Source organism: Dipodomys merriami, unplaced genomic scaffold, assembly GCF_024711535.1.
Source record: "Dipodomys merriami isolate MVZ:Mamm:240054 unplaced genomic scaffold, mDipMer1.0.p SCAF_201, whole genome shotgun sequence".
Taxonomy (NCBI): Eukaryota; Metazoa; Chordata; class Mammalia; order Rodentia; family Heteromyidae; genus Dipodomys; species Dipodomys merriami.
Window position 1 is genome coordinate 561,694 of NW_027203394.1, and position 19,514 is coordinate 581,207.

The window sequence follows — 19,514 nt, forward strand, 5'->3', positions numbered from 1 at the left end:
AACATGTATGGAATTTATGAAAGGAAAATGCACAGGTGGGGAGTTGAGCAAGACAGAGCAAGCGGCGTGGCTGGTGGCCTTTTCCCGTTGGGCGTGTAGTAAATGGAAGGCTCAGAGCTCTCCGCAGGGTTCTCTTCCTTTTTAGCAGGCACCACTGCTTTTCAGTAATGAGGCCGAGTCCTCACCATTTTCAGCACACAGAGAGACTGGTGCTGCCCTTAGGCTAGTATTAATTAGTGTTTCTGAGAGTTCTTCTTACAGACTGCTTCCGCAGAGCATGGCATCCAGGTGAGGATTTTGTGTGTATTCAATCTCACTTGAAGGCTAGGTAGACCTGACTTCGTTTCTGACGGTGAATTGCTGTGGAACTTTGTAGATACTCCCTTGTTCTCACACATTGTCAAAACAAGTGCAGGTGTCAGTATAGTTCTTCTGTCTGTGGATGACCTGTGTCTGCCCCTGCGACTCCCGGAAGGCTTTGGGCCTGGGCCGGGAGGGGGGGTGCATTGGCTTTGAGGGGCGCAGCAGACCCCTCCCACTCTCCCAGGCTTAGCTGCGTTGTTGGATGGTCTTGCACTTTTTGTCTGGGTCCTGCCTCGGACTGCAGTCTTTCTTCCGCAGCCTCCTAGGTCGCTGGAGTCACAAGCAGGCACCAGTATACCACACCTGTGTTTGGGGTTTTATCCCGAGTTGCAGTATACACTAGAATGTGATGAGGAGGTGTCATTATCTCCATGCCTCCTGGGCTGTTTGTTTCCCCAGCCCCCATTACAGCTGAAGGCCTGAGTCTGCTTTTAGCTAAGGGAAACGCCTGGTCTTCCTTCCTCTTCCTCTTGAACTCAGGGCTTTGTGCTCTTGCTGACTTTTTTTTTGCTCATGACTGGTGCTCTACTATGTGACCCACATGTCCATGGCCAACTTTTTGCTGGTTAATTAGACATAAGACTTTTTAATTTGTGTGCCTGGACTGGCTGTGAATCTTCATTCTTAGGTCTCAGCCTCCTGAACAGCTAGGATTATAGGAATGCGCCACTGGGGCCTGGCCTTTTCTTTTATGTCTGTGATTCACCCCCCCCCCCCCCCCACTTCTCTCTGCTTTATCTTTTTGTTAGGTAGCTACTGGGTTTTCTTAATCTACTTTTTCTGTCTCGTTGTTGTTGTTGTTGTTATTATTACTGTTATTTGCTATGCAGTAGATTCTGGAGAGTCTCTTGTTCTTCCAGCTCAGTAGTTTGATCTTTAGTTGGGTCCTTTCAATTTTTATCCCTTAGGAGATTTTGTCACTCTTTCATTATGCCTTAATTATGCTATTTCTTTTTGTCAATCTGAGATCTGTATAGATGTGAAATAAAGAGAAAGTAAAAAGATGAAATCATTGTGATGGAGTCCTGTCAACCTATTTGCAAAGGAGGAAAGTGTGCTGTGTAATTTACGGAGGTCACTTATTTGGCATTAACCTCTAATACGACCCCATTTTGTTATCCAAGAAAAGAAGTCGGCAGTACTGATTTTTACCGCAGGTTCTCGGGCAAGGCTTGTTGCCCGTCGTCCTGTTAAGATGAGAGCTTGCTGTCCGTGTCCTTTTATCTCATAGGAGCAGACTGCTTTGACACACTCAGCGCTCCGTCTGTCTGTTTTAATAAGTGGGCAGTTTATTTTCAAAAGTTTCACGGCAGGTCATGATTTTGATTAGAAAATGTTAATTTAACCAGTATAGAAGAAATAAATCATTATGTATTTCAGTGGGGAAAAAAAAAGACTTCCCCTTTTTCCTCCAGGGTTGATTCAGTAAGAAGAGAAAATCAAGTGTTCTATTAATGGTATGCAAAGCGATAGCTAATCTGCACCAGTAAATTAACTGTCTGCTCAAATGGACAGAGGTTTGTTTAAACCTCATTCTAATTAAATACATTTTTGGAAAGTGAATGCAGTTTAAAATTAGACCCCAGGTCTGAATTTGTTGTATTTTTCACAATTATATTTTGAAGCAGCTTGCTACTAGATGTCTAGAAGAAAGTTAGAAGAGTTTTGCTTACGTAATTCACGCTTATTTATAGAACTGACATTGTATGTTTGTCATTAAAATATTCCAAAGAAGGAAGAAGTTGGGGGACAACATGTGCTCCTTACAGAAGCCGGCGATTATTAGCTAATCAGTAAGATTGCCTTTTGTACTGTACTGCCTCATAGAGACTTACACAATCTGATCTCACTTTTCTCTTTTACTTTTTTTTTTCCTAGAAAAGCCGGTTTCTACCTTAGAGATCGGTGGCCTGTGAAAATTCGTTACTTTTAATTTAAAGGTGCACCTGCATCCCAAACTGATTAAAAGCACAGTTTTAAAAGAAAAACTACCATAATGAATTGCGTTGCTCAGTGCTACCTCATTTGCCAATATGACTAGTTTTGATTAAAAAGAAGCTGATTACAATGTTCAGAACTGTTTATTGAGCAGAAAAGATGAATGCAATCAGAAATCAGAGATGTACCCGTGCATCTGAGCATCCTGCTGTGGCTCCTCTTTTTCAGGTTTTGCTGATACGGCCAGGGTACGACGGCGCCGTGCTTCTGCAGATGTGTGCAGAGTTCCCTTGAGGGTGGTGCTGGTGACTTGGCAGTCTGGTTGGGCGCGCAGTGATGGAGGGGTGTCGGCTCTGTGTCCAGTTGAACCTCCGGCCTCCGGGGCGGCGGGGGGGCACTTCCCGAAGGGTCCGTGGCTCAAGGGGTTTCAGCTCAGCATCTTTACCGTGTCCCTTGTCGTTCGTGACTCTCCATCACACCTGACTCCTGCCTCTTCCTCCTTTTTATCCATTTTCCCATTTTTACTTTGGATTCTTCTGCATATGTAAAGACCTCTTGCGCCATCATTCCTGTCAACTAGCTTTCTTTGCCCCAAGCCCAGCTAACAGCTCGTATGAGTTCTATCTTACATTAACTTAATCGCTCTTACAATGTGTTTTTAGCAGTTATTGAGACATATTTGAACATCCTTGTGGGTGGATTCTGATAATTCTGTACAGATGTGCAGAGCATAAAGCCCAGCGTGGCCAGTCAGCATCTGCGTCTCTCCAGCTCCAGAGGATTGAGCTCGGGGCTCCTCAGCCTCGGCTCTGACTGCCAGCCTTCCCTACCCTTTCACCGTCAGAAATGGTCTTCTCCCTTCAGTTTTATAATAATAGTAATTGGTATTTCTTGAGGGCTTACTTTGTATCATTTGTTATTTGAACATGGCTCTTGATCTTCACTACAACCTTTGAGATATAGTGCTGTCTTTGTTGTTGTTGTTGTTGAAGTATAAGGAAAAGCCTGGTGCTGGAGTTTATGGCCTGTAATGGCAGCTGCTTATAAGACAGGTCAAACCAGTGAAATGTCTGTCTTCTCATTCCAGTTAGAATGATTACTGCAAAAAACAAAAAAAAAATCGGACAGAGATGTAGCAAAAAGGGAACTCAAAAAGTATTATTGGTGGGAATGTGAACTAGTTCAGCCACTACTGGAATCATTCTGGAAACTTCTCAAAGAAGTAAATCCAGAAAGGAGTACCAGATGATCCATATGGTCCTGTATGGTCTTCGTTGGCCTTTTCTGTTCCATTGTGACGGGAGTTACTTTGAATCCATACGTTGCTTTTGAGCAGTATTGCTTCTTCTGTGTAATGAACGCGGGAGGCTGGCACACTGTTTTACAATGTTCATTTCAGAGGCCTTTGTACTTCGTCAGTTATTCCAAAGTATTATTCTTGCAGCCATTGGAAATTGCTTCCTTAATTTCTTTTTCAGCAAATTCATTACTGATGTATAAAAATGTCATGGCTTTTCATAAGCTGAACTTTCATTGAATTAATTTAGAAGTCTTGACAATCTTGATGGAGTGTTTAGACTTTGCTGTGTATTTCTATAGAGAGGAGAGAGAAATAGCCAGAAATAATCCCAGCTCCTCTAGGGCTAGAGATCGGGAGGACTGAAGTTCAAAGCCAGCTTGTGCAGAAAAGGAAATTCCATCTCTAAAATAGCCGGCATAGAGGCTGGGAAGGTGGCTCAGTGGTAGAGCGCTTGCCTCGCATGCATGAGGCCCTGGGTTCGATTCCTCAGCACCACATAAGCAAAAAGAAGCAAGCTGGAAGTGGCGCTGTGGCTCAAGTGGTAGAGCGCTAGCCTTGAGCTGAAGAGCTGAGGGACAGCACCCAGGCCCAGAGTTCAGGCCCCATGACTGAACCCCCCCCTCCCCCTCCAAGACAAAAATAGCCAGCAAAAATAGCTGGACTGGAGGTTCGGCTCACGTGGTAGAGTGCCTGTTAAACAAGCAAGAGCAAGCACAAGGCCCTGCGTTCAAAATCTTTTACTACCAAAAAAAAGGTATAAGACCTGCTTGCGGGGGGGTAGGGGAGAAGCAGATATTATTTTACAGATTTGACCAACTATAATTCAGGCCAAATTTTGAAGGTATGTATGCAGCCATTATATTGTTTAATATTTTAGTTCTTTTTCTTTAGTAGCTACAGTAATGACTAGTCAGGATACCCTTTCACTAAAACCTAGGTCTGTAACTTGAGGACTCATTTCTCAGTGTCCAACTTTACTGTTATTCTTCAGCATAGACAGCACTAACCACACACAAGCAAATCTGTTTTCTGCAACTCTGAATCTCCTTAGTCCCTTGTCGGGAGAGACCTTGGAGTTGAGAACCGTATCGGGGCTGGTGCAGGCCCCGTGTGGAATGGAAGCCAGGCCCGTGGGCCTCCCTGCCTCCTCCCGCGGGCCGCAGGTCAGCTCTGCAGGGACACCTGGCCCCAGCCCCATCCCTGGCGCTCCTTTCTCCCTCGCTCTGCTTCATTTCTCCCTCGCTCTGCTTAAAGAGTATTTTTCCTCGTCTGCAGCTTGATGAAGGGAGTTACCACTGTCAGATTTTTGCATAATGTCTCAAGCATCTTGAAAAATAAGTCATCTAAATGCAAACTATGGTTAGTCCTTTTAATCTGAGACATCATCTGATTTTTTTAAGGCAAGTCTGTATTATGTAAAGGATATGCATTCACAGAACTTACTCTTAAAGTTTATTTCCTAAAAGTGTCAGACACTGACTGCATTCAGAGTGGTTGGCATTTCATTTTTTTTTGCTTTGTTTTCGTGTGGTCATTGAAAAGGGTAGGGAGACCTCTTCTAATATTAATACTGTGGCTTAATTTTGGATTCCATCGCCAGAGAAATGAATTTTATAGGCCCGTTTTATTATACACAGATTTTTACTACACACGTTTTTACTGCTTCCAAAACAATAACATAATTCTGCATTTTTGTTGGTCTGCATTCAAGAGACATTACACCTAAATATAGCTGGCGGTTGCAGTTTCGTACGAAGTAACATTGAGCTGGGAGAAGAGACCGACTCCGCATGCTCGCCCTGCGGTGTGTTCTGCATGGGCTTGTTCCACTCGGCCCCGAGTCAGGATTTCTTCTGCAGTGCTGATTCTGCTGACATCGGCCTCCGTGGTATCCACGAACCGTCTCTCAAACACCTACACGAGCATTTATAAGCCCAGTTCCCCAGTGACACGCGTGAGGAATTTTTTTCACAGCTACTTGGTTAAAATTCATCGAACTCCCTAGTTTATATTTGTTAAGCCAGATCTGACTTGGTAGTGCAAGCCCTTTCGGGGTTAAGCAGATTTAAGCTGTCCCCCACCCTGGCCCCCTGGGCAACCTCGACGAGGAGCCTCCCACCCAGCGCACCCCTAGGAAGAGCTAACACTTTTTATATTGTGTCCCAGCCGTGTATGGAGCTGGGTCCATTTGTCTGTGACTGCGTTCCAGCCATAGGTGACCTGTAACCAAAAAGAGAGGGGTCCTTTCCCCCGTCCAGAGAGGAAAGGCTCTGGGACCCGTGTCTTTTCGCGTTGTTGCAGGAGTCCCTCAAGCACGTTCAGATCCAAAGTCATTCCTGAGAACTTCTTAACGGGGCATTTAAAGGTTTGTTTTATTAACTTGGCCCAGGTCAGAAAACTCATTAGTATTCCTGACTAGGCTACAGAAGCACTTAGCCTCTGTAATCACGAGCAGATACAAAACATTAAACCAGATTGTGAGGCTGTCTCATGCTACGCGTCGTAGCAAAGACCACATGGGCCACGCAAACGTGGCCTGCTCATCAGGTCTCCCCAGCCGGGCCTGCAGCCGCTTACTTTACGTAGGTAGGCTGGCATTCCAAAACTAACACTCCAGTAAAATTTTCATTGAATTCATACGAGTACAGGAAATACTTGGAACTACACAGTCATGGCTCAAAACACATACTAGTAAATTACAGAAAAGAGAGAAAACTTCGGGGCACAATTTTCTCTTTCAAAAGTCCCAGTTTCAGCCGGGCTGGCTCCTGGTGCTTCTCGCAGTAATCTGAGCAGGGCTGAGATCCCGAGGCTCATTGTCCAAAGCCAGCAAGGGCAGAAACGTCTGTGACATTCCATCTCCAAAATGACCAGCCAGAAACTGAGCTTGGATGCTCTCATTTCATCTCAAATACTCCTGCTTGCAGCGTATTAACTTTATCATACACCTCCTCTCTGCTAGGCGTGTCGCCTTGAAACATGTACTGTGGTGAAAAAGTAGTACTGCAGATATTTCCGGAAGCTGAGAGTTTGTCATGTCATTACAAAGTAGATTTCTTATAAAGGAAGTAAGGGAAAATGCCAACAATGATTGTAGTGAGACCTGCTAAATCTAAAACATAGTTTGATGGCCTCTCGCAGTCCTTCAAGTGTGGCTTTGTTCCCTTGTTTTTAACCATATTACTAAATATATATATTTATGAGTACCGTGTGGAATTGTGCACCACGTTCACAAACTAGTGGCACAGGGGTTATTATTGCTCTTCAGCAAAAGAAGAAACTAAAGATGAGAGAAGTCTGGTGGTGGATTCAAACTAGGTCTGTCTGGCTACAGGATGGTCCATTCCCACAGCGTCTCTAAAATCTTAGCATGTACCAGTGCAGGCTTCCGGGGCCTACCACCTGACCAGAAGTCTGGCCCTGTCCCCAGCTGCCGTGGGAGCTCAGGTTACCTCATCTCTGCTCCAGACTCCTCATCTTAATGGAGATGGTAATCACACTTAATGGGCTGGATGCGAGAATTCAATTAGTTAATAGGCACAAAGCACTTAGAGCAGTGGCTGGCCCGTGCTAAGCGATGTGTTTGCTATTATTACTTAACTTATTATTTCTACTGTGCGCTGTGTGGATTCCCCCTCCCCCTTTTATCATTTGAGCTGATGAAACATTAAACCTTAGAAATGCCCATCATAATGTCTCAAGAGTCTCTAATAGATAAAAATTAACCGATGTTTTTTTCCTCGTTCAAGAAATGCATGTCAGAGGGGCTTGGGGGATAGTTCAGCGGTGGAGTACTTTCTTAGCATGCGACAGCACTGGGTTCCGTCTCCAGGCAGAGAGGAGGGAGGGTAAGGGGGAGGGACGAGTGTTGAAAACCTCTTCTGTCTATACTGTGTCATGTGCTGCATTAGAGAGTGGCGATGGGAAATACACAGGAACACTGTTGCATTTTGAAAACCTCTGCCGAAGATCATCACAGGGACTCAGAAAAGCCTGCCCACTGTGCGGGAGGCTGGCACTGAGATCACCCTTTCCAGCAGGAGTCTAAGTCGTCAGAAAGAAGAATGGAATTGTGAGAAGTTTTTTTTTTTTTTTTTTTTTTTTTCCCAACAAAATGCTTAAAAGGCCGGGCGCTGGTGGCTCACGCCTGTAATCCTAGCTACTCAGGAGGCTGAGATCTGAGGATCACGGTTCAAAGCCAGCCCGGGCAAGAAAGACCATGAGACTCCTATCTCCAATAAACCACCAGAAAACCGGAAGTGGCGCTGTAGCTCAAGTGGTAGAGCGCTCGCCTTGAGCTAAAGAGCTGAGGGACAGCGCCCAGGCCCAGAGTTCAAGCCCCACGACCGACAAAAAAAAAAAAAAAAAAATGCTTAAAAGCTCCCAAAACACGAGTCCAGAAGTATTTTTTTAATTGTCAGGAGATGTTAGCACTGCTTGTTATGTGTGAGGTTTGGGCGCTGTGGGGTCTTGGTTTTCTTTTTTAACTCTCAGTTTTGGTCTTCAACGGTTCAGGTGCTTACATCGGGGCATGTCTCGGGCTTAGTAGAAGTTACACTGTTGAATACTACAACATGGATGCTCTTTGGGGTAGAGTGGAGGAGTAAACAGTCACAAAAGTCCACATTTTATATGGTTACGCTTAGAAGTTGAGATTGTTTGAAGAAAAGGCTGCCCTGGGGTGGGGACAAACAGACACATGGGAATATTGGCAGATGGTGGCTAAAAGGCAGGAAGCCTCTTCATGAGGTGGCGAAAGTAGTCTAAAAGTAGCTAATGTTATTTTTTGGCACAGTTTTGAGAGTACACTAAAGAGCCTGCCTGGGACGGAACTGGCACCACTGTCACTGCTAAGACGGAAGCCCAGCGTCCATCCTCACCCAGGTGTCATGGTACAGACGGAGCCGTCTGCTCTGCGCCCTTTGCTCAGTTCACAGCAGTATGCCACAGTATACCTGCTGTACACAAAACGGAGGCCTCCCTTAGCAGCCCCCATATACCAAGGATCATGGCGATGCCCCAGCTTGTTAGAACGGTTTGCAAACATGCACCATCAGCTCCCTGATGATGAGAATATTGCAAATCATAGTTAGGTAATGGTCACAGGGCTCTAACATGGATAGGAAGATGGTTCAGTTGCCCTCTGTAATGCTGGAATGTCGCCATTATAGGTTAATCTTATTTCCTCCAGACAGACACTGCCTTAAACTAACTCTGTCCTCTGTCAGATTGGTCCTTACCTGCCTGGCGTAGGAATTGAGGTTCACAAGTATTGGGAGTAAAATAGCCATTTCCTATCACATTCCAGTTAACAGTGGGCGGTTACCTATGATTATGTAATATAATAAACATGATAAATTCAGTGCAGCAGTAGAGCTTACAAGTAGCTAATAAAGTGTAAATTGCCACTAAATTGTGAAATGAGCACTTTCTTAGGTGTACATCGTGTTGTTCTGTCTTTGAAGACCTTACATGACAGCAGAAGTAGAAAGTGTAAAACCTGCATATGTTTTTAATTACATTTTTCTTACACTCTGAATCACACTAGGTTATTTAATTTTGATGAAGTGGCTCCTGAAAGTACAAATGAATCATACAAGGAAATCCAATAATGTGACTTTATGAAAAAGAGAGAGGCCCACATTTGGGTCCTGAGCTCATAGTCATTAAAACTGCACAGTGGGAAAAAAATAGGATTTTAATTTGATATTTGTAGTTTACCTAACATCTCTCAGGACACTAAGACATGTTTTGCAAAGTAATGCAGCTATTCCAAATGAAAATGCTTCAGCAGCAGATAACTACTCTTAATTATAAATGAATTTATCTGGAAAAATACAGCATCACCTATAGTATTTAGCATAGAAAAGGCTCATTCTTTCCAGCCATTGTTCCTGGCATAATTTCTTACTGTTTAAAGTGCATCATGTAATCATATTCAGAACCTGTTATCTTGCTGATTATATTCAGCAACCATAGCTAAATATTTCAGTACCAAGGTTGAAAATCATGATGACATATGGGCACACACATAATAAATTGCAGTTCGCGAGTGGTATGAGAGGTGCATTTTGATTGGCTTCGAGGTTGTGATCTCGGCTCACGCACAGCATGGTATATTTTAAAGAAGGAAAATGTTTTATCTATCCAAGAGCAAAGCAGTATTTTAGCTAGAATAAAGAGTATATGCAGATATAAGCGAATGTCTACCAGCCAAAATAAATGTGCTTAGTGAATACTTAATGTGCACTCTTACTCAATTTTTTTTTTTGATTCTGATTTTTTTTGGGGGGGGGGTCCAGTCGTGGGGCCTGAACTCTGGGCCTGGGCGCTGTCCCTCAGCTCTTCAGCTCAAGGCTAGCGCTCTACCACTTGAGCCACAGTGCCACTTCCGGCTTTTTCCTTTTTCTTTTTGCTTATGTGGTGCTGAGGAATCGAACCCAGGGCCTCATGCATGCGAGGCAAGCGCTCTACCACTGAGCCACCTTCCCAGCCCGATTCTGATTTTTTATTAAAAAAAAAAATTTGTTCTCCCGGTAACAGCTGAAACCATGACGTTTTTCTGTTAATTGTGTAAAAACCCCAAATCTCTGGTTTGAACCCATGTTTATGTGTAGAGAATCAGAGCTTAAGAGTTTCATCGCTCAATTCTTTAACCTGTGTGTTTTCTAGGTTAGCAAGATTTATGAAAGCCAAGCCTACTGGTAGCACGTCAAATACTACAATGTAATTGTAACATAGAGGCATTGTTTAGACAGAATCTACCTATACTAATGCTCTCCACTACAGGATTTTTCTTCCTTAAGGGGAGTGTTCAAGTAGGTAACCAAATGAAGTAGTTGATCTTGATACAGGCGTGTGTGTGTGTGTGTGTGTGTGTGTGTGTGTGTGTGTGTGTGTGTGTGTGTGTGTGTGTGTGTGTGTGCATGCACACAACCCGATGGTGCTTGTAGAACTCAAGCAAGCAGTCCCAGCGAAGACCTGGGAGCAGGAGAGAGAGCGGTGCTGCTGGCGTGCTGAGGTGGAATTTGCGTTTCCTGTTGGCATCCTGCTTATGTGGTTGACAGCCAGGCGTGTTGCCGGCCTGTGCTGTTCAGAGATGGGCGTGTGTAGAATTCCGTACTCTGGTGGTGTGGTTTCTACCCCACATACTGTGGCCCCGGGATCCACGCTTCCCGTCTGCCACCTTCGTAAACTCGCAGCCCTCCCCAGAGCGGGGCTGGAGCGGTGCGCTGAGATCGGGCGGCCGGGCCGGGAGGTGGCAGAGCCCCGGCCTGGCCTGGGGCCGTCGAGCCTGGTGTCTGCCTGCCGATCGCGTCTGTGGCAGTCCATGCGTACACTCCCCTGCGTGGAATTAGAATTGGAAGTTAGCGCTCAGGAAGTTAGCGCTCAGGAAGTTAGCACTCATATTGGGTTAATTGGCTTGTGATTTGTTATTTTTGTTTTGTTTTTAATCAATGTAGCAGGATCAAAAAAGCCCCCACAAAACTCTATTTCTTTCGGAATATGTTTGAGAAATGCAAGAGTTGAGTCTCACAGGACGCCGGCTGTATTTATCAGAAGTCTGACCCTGGGCACGGCCTTGCTTACATGGTTGTTGAATGGAAGGAGTCTGCTCATTATGAGGAACCTTCCCCTAAGCTCTTTTGGGGGGCACAGGAGGGGCTCGGCTCCCGCAGGGGTGCTGGGGCTGGGCCGCGCGGCCCACCTCCTCACACTGAGGCGGGGTGATCACCCACATGCCCGGGGGCTGGGCCGTGCGGTCTGTGTCCTCACACTGAGGCGGAGTGATCACCCACGCGCCCGGGGGCTGGGCCGTGCAGCCCACCTCCTCACACTGAGGTGGGGTGATCACCCACGCATCGGGGGCTGGGCCGTGGGGCCCACCTCCTCACACTGAGGCAGGTGATCACCCGCATCAGGGGCTGGGCCGCGCGGCCCACCTCCTCACACTGAGGTGGGGTGATCACCCACGCATCAGGGGCTGGGCCGTGGGGCCCACCTCCTCACACTGAGGCGGGTGATCACCCATGCGTCGGGGGCTGGGCCGTGCAGCCCACCTCCTCACTCTGAGGCGGGTGATCACCCATGCGTCGGGGGCTGGGCCGTGCAGCCCACCTCCTCACACTGAGGCAGGAGATCACCCACGCATCGGGGGCTGGGCCGTGCAGCCCACCTCCTCACACTGAGGCGGGGTGATCACCCACGCGTCGGGGGCTGGGCCGTGCGGCCCACCTCCTCACACTGAGGTGGGGTGATCACCCACGCATCGGGGGCTGGGCCGTGGGGCCCACCTCCTCACACTGAGGCAGGTGATCACCCGCATCAGGAGCTGGGCCGTGGGGCCCACCTCCTCACACTGAGGCAGGTGATCACCCACGCGTCCTTGTGTCTGACACCTCAGTTCCCTAGCATAGCTTGCCCATGTTGCCTTATCTTTTCTTCCGTCTCCTAAGGGTGCAGGAGACCGAGTGGCCTCACTGAGAGGTAGATACAGCCTCCCTCCCTCCCTCCCCTCCCACCCCTCAAGCCAGGCCCCTCCCCATGGACCTGCTCCTGATGCCTGGGTGGCCTTCCTCCCTCCATGTCCAGAGAACCTCTCCCCAAAAGTAGGCTCTCGGTGGCAGGGGCAGCCCCCAGCACCCCGGAGGACCGCGCCCGCCCGGCCCGGCCGCCCGGCCTGCCCAGAGCCTGCTTCTCCTCAACTATTTACTGAAAGACTAAGCGTGCATTCTCATGGCTTATTCAGGAGCGGGACTGAAATTCCATCTCTGCTTTCAAACACCACTGAGCAAACACTCATAATTATGTAGAATTTTATGTATGTATAGAAATCTGCCTGCCTGCCTGTCTGTCTGTCTGTCTGTCTATCTATCTATCTATCTATCTATCTATCTATCTATCTATCTATCTATCTATCTATCTATTGCGCCTAGTTATTTTTGTTTACTAAATCTGGTCAGTAAGACTTGAAATGTTATCTTTCTTTCAAAAAGTCTTGGCCTACCTGTCATGTCTACAACTTAAAAGGAAGCTTCCTCTGTAAGTAGCTCACAAATTGGACAAGAGATTACTACTAGTATTTCTCTAACTGGAATCTTTTACTGCCCGATGTTCTAGGTGAAAGGGTAATTGTAGCATTTCTAATTCTAATATGCAATTTAAATTTAAAAGCTTAAGTGATATAATTTTGGGTCAATTCTTATCTAGTTTGTATTTGCATTATTTAGAAGATATTTCTGCTTGGATAATTTGTAACAAGGTAAGTGCATTTCTGTCTTGAAAAATGTATTTGTGCTTCTAATTCCTAACTAATGGGGAAGCAGAAAGTATTTTCAGTGTCAGATTCCATCAAGGCATTCCTTTCTGATGGCCGCAGTAAGTTCTAGTTCCAGGGGAATTTTGCTAATGGGTCTGTGCAACCTTATCCACGTGCTCATATGTAGGATTACAAATTAAAAATAAAAGGGGAAAAAACGAACAAGTGCATTTTCTTCCTTAAGACCCGGGCAGAGTATTGATCTTCGTGCTTTCCTTCTCGCTTTGCCGTGTTTTCAGATCGAGTACACGAAGTCTGCGTTTGGCAGTAGTGAGTGGATGGGCGTAGACATTACAAGCGGTAACCACCCTAAGTTGGGCCTTGTAATCTTAGACTAATGAGGCCGAAGAAAGAAAGAGTCTCCCCGTCTGGGTGTCTTCAGAGAGTTTTCCAGGAAAACAGAAGATTGGAGACCTATTTGAGCATGCGTTTTGTTCTTGTGCCGACTGGTTTTGTAATGTGGTAAATGCCCACTGGCCGGTTGAGCATGCTGTGCGGCAGACGTCCGTGCGCCTGGCGGCTCTCTGAGCACTTACTCCACAGACTCACGCACCCTCCACATTGGAGCTGCACTCCCGCTGCCCAGGGCTCTCGGGGCTGCTTCCCTTACACCGCGTTCCTGTCCTGGGCAGTCTGTCCACTCTTCAGCTTTGACCTGTCAGCAGTATTCCAGCGGCCCTAATACACCTCTCCACCTCTTTTTCTAGTTCCAGGCTTCAATCAGGTGTGTGTTTGTTTGTTTTTGTCGGTTATGGGCCTTGAACTCTGGGCCTGGGCGCTGTCCCTCAGCTCTTCAGCTCAAGGCTAGCGCTCTACCACTTGAGCCACAGCACCACTTCCGGTTTTCTGGTGGTTTATTGGAGATAAGAGTTTCATGGACTTTCCTGCCTGGGCTGGCTTTGAACTGCGATCCTCAGATCTCAGCCTCCTGAGGAGCTAGGATGACAGGCGTGAGCCACTGGCGCCCGGCTCAATCAGGTGTTTTTAGGGAAAACTCTCCAACATACGACACTCATTGTGCTTTGCCTGCCCAAAACTTGGGGTGAACTTGGGTCTGCTATTTCTCTTCTCTAGCGGAGAGCAAATACAGTGCATACTATTTCTACACTGTGCCGATTAACTCTTAGTGCTGTGTGCCAATTAGCCAATTTGTACTTTTAATAATTTTATATAATTCCTAAAGGATGATGCGGCCCACTCTTCAAGACTCAAGTACTTAGGTTAGTGTCGGAGAGAAAACGAAAAGCTGTTCATCTGCTCCCGAGACTAGGCTTCATGGAGAGGGAGGTGGTGTTTCTGAACATGGCCCCGTCGGCCTCCCTGCCCTCAGCGAACCTGGCTTCTAAATTTAGCTTTGTCGGTGCACACGGGAATTCAGCCGAGGCCAGAGCCTCTGTGGAGACGGCCGTGGGCAGGCGTCTGCGTGAAAGCCTCCTTGCAGTAGGCTGCCTCTCCCTGGCCTGGCTCTGTGGCGTGGAGCACCCGTGAGGCCAGGCAGCCCGGCTGGCTTCCCCCCACCCCTGCCCCTCCCGTCCCCCCCCCCCTCCCCGAGCAGCCCGGAATAGAAGCGACACAGCCCCAAAGTCTTCAGAATTGATTTGTTTCCCCAGGTACAGAATCAACCAAAAGCTGTGTGGTTGTTAGTTGGGCTTAGTTTAAAGTTACATGTGATAACACCATCATACATACTACACACGATTACACCATCATACATGCTACATGTGACCACACCATCACACAAGCGACACATGGCTACATCATCGTAAACACATGCACAGTAGTATTCAACTGTGTGGGTTGAGTTTAATGTTACATACGTCCTCATACTCGTATCTACAATTTCCTTAGCAGCCATAAGTTTCTCCAGTGCACGGGCCATGAAGCGAAGGAGAAGGTCTCGATGTCCTGGCTCTGAAGCGGTTGTGTTAGAAGTTAACTTTTGCTGAGTGTGTACCTTTAGGAAGGCAGCCCCGTCAGCATGCTCGGATCATAGCTGGTCGGTTAGTGCTTGCAGCGGTAGCAAGGCCTTAATGGCGGCGTGAGTTCCATCAGATAGGCCTCCTCCAGCGTCTCTGTGTAATGATATTTGCTGGATTTCAAGTGGACTGCTGAGGAAGATGAAACATAATCTCTTGTATCATCTGTCTCGAAAAAGAAGCAACAGTGAAATTGTTCTCTTAGCTGGAGTGTATTTCATTGACCTTTGTGGGGCCACCTTGACTCCAAGCCTGTGGAGCCGAGGCCTTCTGCTGAAATGGAGGGAGTTTGTGACATTTGGGAATCACGGGATTGGGGAGAGCAGGTACATGTTTTAAAAGAAAAAAAATCCCACTCAGAACAGCACAGAGCATGCTCGGAGGCGAAGTGGAGAAGAAAGTCGTAATGTAAATTCCACACAACTAAATTCTTTCTTTGCCTTGCTTTTTTACAGGATCTGGAAAAAGTGCTTGTGGAATTCAGTCACCAAGAGTTGTTTGATTTCTATAACAAGGTCTGTATTTTTAAATAACTTTCTGATATGTCGTGTTTTTTTTTTTTAAATGCTACTTTATTTTACAAATTTTCTTAGATGCCACATTATGGAGCTGAGTTCTTTAAACTTCCCTTTATAAACACCTTACTTCTCCCAGCGGGAGTTACAGCTGAGATAAGAGAATCTGAAAACAAAATGAGGAAGACAATTAAAATGGCTTTAATTCCACTGTGTGACCCCGGCCACCATGACACTTTATGTAGTAGCGTGTGAAAAACTTGAATTTCTGGGCTCAGGAAACATGGAAAGGGAGAGGCTGGTTTTGTAGATGCTTATCTTTGAGTGTATTTTGAGTTTCTTTCTGAGTGCTGCTTTTGTAGCCCAGGAAAATGCATGCTCCTCCCCCCACCATTAAGATCTCATCATGTAGCTATAATTTAAAATGAAATTGCTGGGTGTGCTTAAAACAGTAGTTCTTAAAAGTCGTCCTCTCTTGCAAACTTGAAAAATAAGTGGCAAGCATCAATTCTGTCTTTACATAGAACAGGAGTGCGGGTGCTCCTTCCATTGCTGTGTGAATGGGTTTAATAGTACGCACGGTTAGCAGTGCCATTGCATGCTTCTAAACAGCACTTCCTGCGCACACGCTCCTCTCCCTCACCAGCCGCTCTGTTGTCTTGTGAATAGCTGGAGACCATACAAGCACAGCTGGACGCCCTTACGTGAGCCTGGAAGCCGCTTCTCATCACCTTCCCGCCGCTCCACCATCCTGCCTCGAAGGGAAATTGCCTGGTTATAGTTTCTGGAGGCTTCAATGGCTTTCCTCCTACAAATTGTATGGCTTACCATTTTTTTTAAAACAAGTTGACAGCCAAGGGGGGTGGGGGTCACTGTCAGGAGCTTGTTCTCTGCCTTTGTGAGCCGGTGCCAGTGGTGATGAGTGCTTTCAGCTCCAGGAAGTCAGAGGCCAGGACCGTGGTGTGGTTCTGTGTTTTGCGGCTTCACTGCCTGTCCAGCCTATTTTGATGCTACCTCTGTCATCAAGGTGGGTCCACAGATACATCGAGTACAGCAGAACGCAGAACCTGAGCGATCACGTTAGCATCACTGAAAAGGCGGCCGCTCACCATCAGACACATTGCATACATTTCCCTACGATAAGTGCATTTGGCTTTAGTTATACATAATACAGGAAAGAAATCTAAAATAGATCTAGTAGTATTAGTTCTCTTGTGGGCTTCTCTGTGCTCTTGAATTTTTCTGAGTTTAATGAGTTAATCATAGCTTAGGTTTTGTGTGCTTTTCTTTGAACTGCCAGTTAATGATTCACTTCATAATATGGGTGACAGATTGAGATCATGAGTAATAGTAATTGCAATGAATCCTAAGTAAGCATTCTTACCATTGTTGTGCTTCTTTTTCTGTGAATATTAATTGGTTTCAGTCAATAAAGATTTTGTGTTTTGGGATAATTGGAGCTGGTGTTCAACATTTCTTATATATCTCCTATTTTTAGATGTGCCCGTGTGATATGTAAAGAATCCGCCGCGTCTCCTCTGTATTAAACGCCTGTCCTACGCTGTTTCCAGAGGGAGGGAGAAGGGGAGGAAGAGTTGAAATGGGCCCTCACGCAAAGCAGTTTGAATTCAGGAGCTAAAACCATTACCATAGTTCTCATATGAGGTGTCTGGGTAATAAAGTATGTTCTGTGTCTCTTTCAAGTCAACGTCCATTATACAGAGTTTATACCCTCACCTGTTTATATATGTATTTGCATGCTGTTGCTTAGAAAACTTGAAAGTTTGGGTTGGTTCATAGTCGAGTATTTCAAGTATTGCTGTCTGTAGATCATTGATTTTTAAAGTTTTCCAGAGTCCACCTTCCATTGTTAGTTTATCCCTAGGCCTGGGCTAATATAAAGGGACTTGTGGAGTCGAGTCCTCTCACCTTCTCTGTGTCTGTCTTCTTCAGACCTGGCCCACTGGGTCACCCAGGCTCCTCACGTGATCCTCCTCCCCCAGCCTCCCTCAGGAGCCGGGACCACACTAGATGACACATGCCCTGCCTGCTTTCTCTCGCTTTTTAAGCTGCGTGTTCCCGTTCCCAGCGGTGACTGCCTGAGGTCACGAGGAACTGGAAGTTCCCAGCGGTGACTGCCTGAGGTCACGGAGGAACTGGAAAGAAGTTCCCAGCGGTGACTGCCTGAGGTCACGGAGGAACTGGAAAGAAGTTCCCAGCGGTGACTGCCTGAGGTCACGAGGAACTGTAAGCATTTGGTAAGCGTTCTCCACACTCCCCCATTTTGTAAACAGCATCCAAACTGGTCTGATCCCCAGCCCAGTCTGTTAGCCCCTCCCGGCAGTGGCCGTAGAAACACTTTTATTGATGTAATGGCCAATGTAAGTGTCTTACCATTGCCCGTGATTCTTAGGACGCATTCTGTGATGTTCACACAGTGATGAGTCACCTCGCGATACATTTCTCACAACACATTCTCACCTACCAGTAGGCAAAGCATGACTCTTGTCTTTTGTCTGAAGACGTATAGCTACTCCCTAGACATAGAAATCAGTGAACTCGAAGTGGCGCTGTGACTCAAGCGGTAGAGCGCACGCCTTGAGCTGAAGAGCGCAGGGACAGCGCCCAGGCCCTGAGTTCAAGCCCAACGACCAACCAAAAAAAAAAGAAAGAAATCAGTGTACTGTTTTCATGTTTACTGCAAAATACTCGCAATTCTTCTCTGATTATGTGATATATGATTATTTTAAATTGGGAAATAACAAAAATCATAAACAGCCTAAACTTCATTATAAGTTCCATTATCCATTTTAGTAGAAGCTGACATTCATTTTCCTACCTTTCTAACAAATGGAGGCTATGCTACGTGGAACTTGCCAGGTAAACCTTGCTATTGTCAGGGTCATGTGGCAGGGAACTGTGTGGGGTGAGCTCTAGATGCTGAGCGAGGGAGATTTGTACCAGCCAGAAGCTGACCTCTGGACCTCTACAGCCATGAAAGAGGCCACTACGCTGCCCTTGCATGCATGGCCCACAGTGGTCGTGAGAGTACAGTGTTTGTTTTAAAAGTATGTGGTTATTTATTAAGCTGCAGTAGGGAACTAAAACACCTGCTATGCTCATTTGTTTATGTGTAAGTTCTCCATAATTATAAAATTACAGCCCGTTTTAGAAAATGTGCAAACCCTTGCTTTATGCTGTTTCCTAAACTGGGGCAGTCATACAGAATCTAAAATAGTGGGTAGTGAACACAAAAGCCCTTAAGTGCAAACAGTGCGTATTTCTACAGCTTCACTTCAACCCTAATCTTTGTCTTCCCACTAGAAAGTAGATTTCCCATGCTCCTTTGCAGCCACTTGAAGCCATGTGACTTCAGTCTCTCTGGAGAGTTACAGCTGAAATGTATGTAGATTGGGATTTGCGTCTGCTGGGAACAATAGATAGGAAGAGCCCAGGTCCCTGCTTGTCCCAGAGCACAGCTGCACATGTGCCCTTGGCCTGTGGACCACCACATGAGAGCTAAAAGCCCTGGTTTGTACAACTGCGTTTGCAGTTTGATCACGCTATAAACAGTTTAGCCTAGAACCAAGCTGATAGGGTGATACCGTGGGTTTGAATGGGCAGTAATTTAGAGTATTTGTGCTTAAAGATAGCTTAAAAATCTTACAATGCATAGTTCAGACTACATCTACATGTTTTAGAGAAAACAGGAGACTTGAAGAAGGAGAGAAAATTGCTTGAAGTCTGAAGCCTCGGGATAAACTGTCAACTACTTACATTCCTCCTCCTCCATTGTGACTGCTTTGAAAGAATTTGAGAACCTTGAGTACAATTGTAAATTTCCCCTTGTAATCTTCACATACTTTCTTTTCTGTGTTTGAGGAAGAGAGGGCAGTTCTGACTTGTTCAGGCTCCTTTAGAAGCTCCTCAGGAATTTAGGCTTCATATCAATCAATTTTGATTCCTTAAAACTTTGATTTTTTTTGCTATCATTATGCAAATAGTCTACTCAATAGACCAGCCTCATTTAATGGTAAAATTAGAAACACATTAATTTGAAGAATTTTATAGTAAAACTATATGCATTAATGGCATTTATAATT

At 46.0% G+C, this 19,514-nt stretch overlaps 1 protein-coding gene across 2 annotated transcripts in view; it reads left to right on the top strand.

The window, feature by feature from the left end:
• Commd10 (COMM domain containing 10) overlaps window positions 1-16,867 on the top strand; it is a 75,655-nt gene extending 58,788 nt beyond the window's left edge. For both annotated transcript variants that reach the window (XM_070031521.1, XM_070031523.1), the window contains 2 exons: window positions 15,352-15,411; window positions 16,081-16,867. In XM_070031521.1, coding sequence (XP_069887622.1) covers window positions 15,352-15,411; window positions 16,081-16,119 — 99 coding nt within the window. In that variant the 3' untranslated portion in view covers window positions 16,120-16,867. The remainder of the gene's footprint in view (window positions 1-15,351; window positions 15,412-16,080) is intronic.
• Window positions 16,868-19,514: the final 2,647 nt, after the last annotated feature.